Raw genomic sequence first — 8,726 nt, forward strand, 5'->3', positions numbered from 1 at the left:
TATCACCTTCAAGCTATCTATTTATAAAAGAATGATTCGTGCATTTTTGAAGAAATAATATTGAGGATAACTCTGTGCTATTTGGTTATCACCCGTTGATAACAATGTGATACATCATCAGTGAAAAGGAATGGATATTAATTTGAAGTGTCTGATTTTATTTGAAGGAGTTTTTGTTGTCCTATTGTTAAAGTTGAATATTTCAGTGGATCAATCTCTTTCACCACATGTTCATTCTGAGCAGCTTGTCTCGGTGGTGCCATGTAGATTCGTGTGTTTTAGTAAAGCTGGATATTAGCCTTCAATTGTATCTAGGATACCCGTTCTATCCTATTCAGGAGTCGTCAGCTGAATATATCTACATTTCGATATTGATGTTGGAACCGGGACTCGGTCCTAGCGTCTTTCATCCCAGGAATTCGTTGCACAGTCAAGCGGATATCTGGACTCAATAGCCCAGTGAATAAAGGATCTGGAGCGAAATGTTCTGTAATCGAGACCCAATGTAAATTTCAGGAATGGGATGCAAGTGCACAGGATGAAATTTGCTACTTGGAATCCACAGCTGTCCAATATTCAACTTCACAAAAATATCGGATTTTATTTATTAATTAGGAATGGAAACAGTACTCTATACATCCATCTTCTTTCTTTATACAATGCTACAGAATGGTTTCTTTATTTTTGTATGAACTTCCATGCCTTTTCAATGATTTGTTTCTTGAAATTAGAATTACCTTTCAAATGTTCTCGCCATCTGATTGTTGTTAAAATGAATATATCTATTTATGTAACTGGATTTCCAACAGTAGAAACTTGTGTTGATTTCCGACAGTATTTTAACAAATCGATTTTTAAGTTTATTTAACACAGTTAAACAGTGTTTACCTTTATTCTAAGGATAACTAGGCAGTTGAATAAATAAGGTAACCAATACAGAAACATTTTTGAAAGTCAACATAAAAACGCTCACTGGTTGTCTCATATTTCATGTATAAGTGTCATTTCAACAATGTTTGAGTTACGATTAATTGTTTGTGTTCACTGTGTAAGTATGTATGTGTGTGTGTAATTGTGTTTCCAGTGTATGCAGTGTGTGTTTGTGTTGATGCGTGTGTTGTTTACCTGTTACAACTGAAGTGGATTTACAGGAAACTTAAGGAGACAAGTGTTTTCAATAAATTTCTTACATTATTAAACCTATTTGTGATCGATATTTTTCTCCTCTCGAAAATCCATAGTATTCGTTTACTCCAATGAGTACAAAATATGTTTCGTTTAAGCACTCATCTTTCAACCTGTATGTTGTAGGGTATAATTCCTCCTCGTCTACTTCGGATCGGATATCAGACATGAATCACAATCATTTCTACCTAAAATGGGTTTGACATCAAACACATCAATTCGTATTACACCAATGAACAACATCAGTACAGTGTTAGTTACCTCTAGTATGAAGAGGAATAAATATGATCTTATTATTCATAAACTAATCATATTTATATAATCAATACGTGAAAGTAAGCAAACAAATAATTTCATGATAAACTGGATATCCGTTACTTTGATATCTGCACAAGACGTCGTAAAGCTTCACTAATAACAGAGGCAGATGTTTTAGTGTTACAAGCCACAGGAATAGAATTAAACAACCATAACTACGAAAGCATCAAACTTCATTTGGCTAGTCAACTGAAAGTATGTCGGAATATGTCGACGCTTAAAAGTTTTAGTAGGAATTCAATGGAATGCAGTGGTCGACTCGATGTGTGTCAAAATTCATTCTGGCGGAGGTGTTAGAGTTTCAGGAGTCTGAGGACATGAAGACGGTTTGTTCACTGTCAATCGAGGAATGGCAGCGATAGTCAAGGCAAACGATAGATTAGTAAGCACGTTGTAGTTCAGTGGTAGTAACGCCGTAATTGTATTACTATCAAAAGAAGAACAAAATATGTAAACGAGATGCTGCGTGGTTAATTAATAAGCATTTACACAGTAGATAAAGTGTTCAGTACAGAAATTCTAATAAGAATTATCTGCATTAGCAAAATATAACACAATTTCTACAAATATTGAACTTTGCCAAATTAATACTATTCTCAGAAGGGGGGTTTGTGAAGATTTTAGTAATTTTATATAGTTGAGATCATGAGTCAATTGAAGCTAGACCACCATGGAAAACCTGGAAGCACTGGATGGCCGTTTCGTCCTATTGTGGGACTCCTCAGCAGTGCATATCCACGATCCCGCATGAGGGATTCGAACCCAAGACGTACCAGAGCACATACTCTCTAGACCACTGAGCTGGCATCCAACGGTGTCAATGTCTAACTTCAACCAATCCACGAATTTGAGCAACCATTCACTATTCATCGATTAAGTGTTCTGGCGCGAGACTGGTAGGTCCTGGGTTCGAATCTCGAGAGGTGGGATCGTGGTTGCGCACTGTTGAGGAGCCCCAAAATAAGGCGAAACGGCCGTCCAGTGCTTCCAGGTTTTCCATGGTGGTCTAGCTTCAATTGACTCATGATCTCAACTATATAATAATGCTATTCTGGTTTATGTGATAATTTCATGAACAATGAGTTTCATTTATGCAAATTAGTGAATATGTTCCAACATTTTCTATGATGTACTAGTCGTTTCACTTATTCATATCTATTTAGGAGGTTAATTACTTTTACATTTCAATACACTAATTGGTCGTTTACTTTTAAACACCACTAGTTTGTTAAACATTTAAAAGTTAAACTATTCTAATTTTACGGATAATTTATACAAGAGAACTTTAAAACATTGAACTCAATCTTTTGTGTAGTTGATTCGCTTGAATAAATTGAAGTACGTCAGTTAAGTAATGTTGTCGAAATCGAATGATTGATTAAATTTTTTTTTGTTTTAATACAAATATACTCAAACTGAAGTTGAACAACAATATAATTGTTGCATAGATTTTGAGCTCAACTCTCTGTTTACTTTAAATAAATTACGATTATGTTCTTACCTGTCATAAACAGATTAACCAAAAAATCAGTTTGTCATTACTCTCACAATGACCATCAAGTATTCTTAAATGTTTAAGTGAATGAACCACTTGACTACATTTGAACTTGAATTATTCTGCTACGATTATAAATGTCATTAAGAAACGCAAATCATATCGTGGTCATCTTTTGATTAGTTCAAGTCAAATGATTTGTTTCCAGTTAAGTTTCTTACTATACAATGAATATAGAAATTTTTTTTTAATAACATCATGGTATGTATTTTGAATAAGCTTCCATCATTAATGTATGATGACGAAATTTTTTGCGGGTCGATATCTGACTCTAATTGGATCGAATGAATGATTGTTATTGAAATATACATGCCACCAATCCTCCTATATTATTATCGACTCAATTCATGTTACTCAATAAGTCAAACACGAGAATGTATTTTGAGTACATATATATTTCATGCAATCGTTGAACTGAACTGACAATCAGGAAAACGAAGTGAAAAGGAGACAGAGAAGCAAAACGAATGAGAGATGGCATATGAACCAACTAGATTTAACCAAGCGTTAATCGATATTTATAAGCAAACAAATATAAGCCATAGACATGTGATGTGTAGGATAAACAATGTGCACACATGCACTCATATTAAAACAATCAAAATTGGTAAACGGATAATTAACAAAGTCAAAATGTGGATTGAAAAGAATCAATAAACTGGTCTGTCCAGAAAATAGAATAACCCATGTGAACTTGACATAAGATTAGACATTACAAATTCTATTCAAATCACTGACATCTTAAAACATTGCAAATTAAATTAAACATTTGTTTAAAAATTGACCAGAATCATTTCCGGAATAATTTTGTTTACTTTTTAAATGAGTTGAATAATGCCCACTGTTTTTCGCTTGATTTCCTGTTTGAAATAGATAGTTTGATAGTGAGTTGATGCCGTTTGAACATGAATTTAACCGTCAAATAACGTCAGCTAAAGGCTACAGAAAAGTGATCATAGATGAACAGTTGTATTTTTATTTTACGAGTCTTCAGAATTACTCTTCAACAGTGAACACTATACCGTAGGGTTCTAGTATAGCAGCTCACACACAATTGAGTTTGTTTACACCTAATTTGGCTAAGCCCTTTTGTTAACTTATTTAACGGATAGTCATTCGTACAACAACAACCTATCTATACTGTTGTACCTTTATTATGTATGCTTGAGCATTGCATAATGCCTACGCATGTATTCATTCTGCTAGCCTTACTATTAATCACTTAATTGATTCGATGATATATATATTTCCATTTGTACATATATGTACATCTTAATCCTGTTCACTACACTGTACTATACTCGCATGCCTTGATCGATTGATCTCTTGCTCATTCGACTCTCACGCTCACTCGCCTGCCTTACGGCACTACTCTTTCATGCTTGCTTAACGTACCTGTAATTTTGGATATCTGTGTGTGATCTAATAATAAACGCAATCAACCCTTCGTATTCGCCTTCTGATTTATACACCACTGGGGCGTTATCGAGTAACGGTTATCAGGACAAACAATATACGAAGTTTAAGGATAATATCGAATATCGACCACCACACTAGAATCACTGAACAATATCCGCTCGTCTTTAATGAGACGAAAACTCATATTGTTTCTTTCATTAAACTATTCTGAACTATATCTTTGTTCAATTACATGATCTTTGTGAAGTGAATCAACTCTCCATCAATAATGTTGTAGATTTCATATTGTAAAATAAGCATTCGTTGATCTGTAGGCAAGTTAATTGTGAACTATATGTGGTTCAAAATTTCTTCTTCTGTATCAAATTAATACTATAGATGCACTGACTTTTTCATCATTTCAAATATCACCTCACAGATTGATGAAGAAGCATTAGACAAAATGCATCTTCGTGTAGGTTCAGAATAAAATGTAACTAAAAATGACTTTCATGTTAAACAATCGCTGTTTATTCATATACATTTAGATAATTGAAAAATTTCTTTTTTTTTAAATATTTGAATGAAAGAAACTGGATACATATTTCTAACCGTTTCATACTAGCGATTGTTTTTTTTTTATATAAGTAAATGACTTAGTGATTGATGCATTATTGATCATTTGGTTCTTCCAGTGATTTTTAATTTTGCTCACATAAACCTTTATAGTACAAATGGATACCTAGCAACAAATTAACATAGACTTTTTCAACTATTGATTTATTTAATACATGTGAGAAGATATCATACAATATTGTGCTAATTCAATGAGATGAATTACATACCTACATGTATTTCAAAGTTGTGTGAAAAAATGGAGTCTCTATAACTGCCAGTTGAACAAAACTAGAAATAATTAGGAGAATTGAATTATGAAACTCAACAATTTATGTTTAGTGCATTTGACTGTACCGTACTCTTTACGAACGGATTGTATTTGGAACTCAAAATTAGGTGAACAAAAAGTACAAATGAATCATTAGTTCATACAAACATCACTACCTGTGCTTCGATTCACCTCAACACAAAACGATTTCTCCATCATATTTGATAAGATTAAATTGGGATTGTGAACATGTTTGTAGTTCTGGTAAATACTCAACCACTATGTTAATGTAAGGCTGAAACATTCACATCTCCTTCAGTCATTCACACATTTCAGTAATTAGTCTTGATGTATAAGGCGACCGAAACCAGTGATTGGATGAAAGAGACATAATTTGTCATTAATATAAGTTTTCAGAAATGCTTCCTTTATGAGTCATCATACGAAACTTGTAGACTAAAGTAATTTTGAAATATATTTTGACGAATGTGTTGTTTCATCTCTGTTTCTCTTACATCATTTAGATTATAAGGATCAAATGTTTAGAATACGAGTGTAAGACGAGCTTCGATTCCTTAAAAATCAAAGTAGTTCACATATACTTTCTTATCTGTATCATTTAACATGTTTTGAAGCGAACATTTGTTAGTATTTTGCTTTGTAAGTATGATGGGTACAGTCGATTTGCGAAAAGGGAATGTGCAGCCGAACTGACTGAGTTAACAAGGGAAGTATGCATATGTAGGCATCTCATTCATCTAGAAGAAGGATTCGAGATGCCTCGTTGCCTGATGGTTTGTTTGTTACCAATCGATAATATGATACACATTTTAATAGATCATATGGAGCGTACATTTTGAATGTGATCTATTCACGTAATCAAGAAACTATACAAACTTAATCTATTTTCAGTGGTTAAACAAACATACTACTGTTTATAAACTGAAACTTGTTGCTCTCATAGATATATATGAATATATTTCAAATGCTCGGGATATGTTCATTCAGTGAAATGATCAGTGGTTCAGTTTATCTGAAATATTTGGGTCTTAAATTCAATAACTAGGTTATTACTAGATTATAGCATAGTTGTTCCAGAGTCACAGAATATGTGCATTGTATACATCGATTGTGGAGGTGCGTCAATAAAGAACGATCCTATCAGTTTATAATTATCACTGAAATATTCTCCATGTTATAATTTAACGACTGACTTTCATGATCCACTTTTACAGTGACCGTGCACTAAATACGATTCCAAAATTTACCTCACATTAAGCATCAACTGTGTTCTACTACATATATTCTCTAGCAACTAGAAATGAAAATGAAATTACCCATCCTGAAACAAACCTATGTAACGAGATATAAAAGGAAAACACTCTTGGTCATCTGTACGAATAATAGTTTATTTGAATTGTTTACTAATAATGAAGAAGCTTCATTTTCGATTTAATAAAATTACCACAGACAAAAGCACACACTGACGACAATACAATAATAGATCGACCAGTACAAAAAACAATCTGGATACAAAATCTGTCATATTAATATTTATTCTGTTTTGTGATCTTCATTCAACCTGTATAAGTTTCTATGTTTGTTGATAGAAAGATAAAGTCGGTAAATAATGAGAACTACAGAAAATCGTGTTAATTGGTTTACGCTGCGTGTAGAAAAATCAGATATGTGTTACAATGTTTGTTTTGGTGGCAATTCTCTTGAATTTTCGGTTTTCTCCGAATTAACCAGACTTGAAGAGAAGTATTGCTTGTTGTCCCAAGTAAAAATAGATGAAATGTTTTGTTTCATGCGTTACATAACTGCAATAAAAAGAGAGAAATGACAAACCAGTTAGCAATATATACACAAATTTCAGAACAAGAAAATCTTACGAACTTTAGTTGAATTCACCAATACAAAACAGGAAATTCCACAGGGTGCATAGAATGACTAAATCTGAATAACATTCCATCGACATAGATAGTTTGACTTGCTTACGGATTGGACGGAGAAACATAAGAAATGAAGATGGAACTGTTGATAAGTGCTTAGTGGTTTCATCGTTTATCATTTTGATCCAACTGTCTGTCATTCAACTAAGTTTAGTTTGTAATTGTTACTCTAGGGACTGCTGCTTAATTCATGAACGAATTACTAAATATACCACTGATGTTGCTTTTCATTCCTACATCCAGTCAAATTGACATCTGTGTTTTCATCGAACGTTTCGCAACGTGAACTAGACATTCTATTTATAAACAGAGTGAATGACTGAAGTAACGCAGATATAAGAGACATTATCATTAAACATGGAAATATCTTCTGATTGATCAGACAGATATCGTCTTCTTTAAAAATCAAATTATTCCTTTATAGAGAAAAATCAAATGTTATATCAGCTTTCATGCCATTGAAATACATCTCTTCTGAAGTGTAGTTTAAATTCTCCTCTACTATCTACACTTTGATATTGTTTTTATTTCTCAGTGATTTTGATGAATGGAATCAAACTAACATAATCCTGTTCACAGCACGTAGTTTGTGATCCTTTCTCGTAATAGAATGTATACGACATAACTAAAAACCGTTTATTTTGGTGACTCGAGTATGTACATGTATTATGAACAAAAATCGCATAACATAAATATGGTTGAAAAAATGGTTAAATGAATATGGTCAAAATACATGTATACTATCGAATTCCAACTCCGCCTGTAGCTCTTCTTGAGTTACTGCCGGTCCCAAACCCTGGTAAATGAGGAGGGTTGGGCATGGGATTAGCGACCCCATCCATTAGAAAAACTAACTCTCTGAAAAAAACACTAACCAGTATTGAATTCCAATTAAGTTGCATAATTCCTTATGCACTGTTACGATCTCGAGATTGTAACTTCTAATGATATTTATCTTTGTATAGACAGTGAGTGAATTACATTGATTACATATTAAACAATAAATATGTATATCAAGTCACAAATTATTACTAACCTTCCGAAATTTCGTCCAACAATACAATGCCATGTAGGATTGTATTTCTTATCAAATTCTTTCTTTATAAATGCTGCTATATCTTTTTCGATATTATATTTCTCTAAAGCTTGTGTTGCGCAATCCACAGCATCTTGTTGCATATCTTCTGACATATCGGCATTTTTGATAACTGCTTTTTGTTCAGACATTATTTTAAAAGATTTTTAATTTGTACGCGGATAAATTGAGTAGCCGTTCACTAATTGCCTTCACAATGCTACTTTATAATGAATTTTTTTTCATATCAGACATTATTTATATCATCAGGCGTGTCATACTTTTGACCTTATTATAAATGCAATAAAGTGAGAAAATAAAAATCTTAGTAGCATGGCTTCAAATAGTCTATAT

The 8,726-nt window shown here is 32.9% G+C and overlaps 1 protein-coding gene across 1 annotated transcript; it reads left to right on the forward strand.

The window, feature by feature from the left end:
- Positions 1-6,972: 6,972 nt before the first annotated feature.
- Positions 6,973-8,440, forward strand: Smp_200190 (uncharacterized protein; the record flags this gene model as incomplete). The annotated part of the gene is made up of 2 exons (XM_018795115.1): positions 6,973-7,165; positions 8,334-8,440. 2 exons carry the CDS (start codon positions 6,973-6,975, stop codon positions 8,438-8,440), a joined length of 300 nt encoding a protein of 99 aa, XP_018649460.1.
- Between the last annotated feature and the right edge of the window lie 286 nt (positions 8,441-8,726).

The sequence above is a fragment of the Schistosoma mansoni genome, chromosome 1, assembly GCF_000237925.1.
Source record: "Schistosoma mansoni strain Puerto Rico chromosome 1, complete genome".
NCBI classification, from domain to species: Eukaryota; Metazoa; Platyhelminthes; class Trematoda; order Strigeidida; family Schistosomatidae; genus Schistosoma; species Schistosoma mansoni.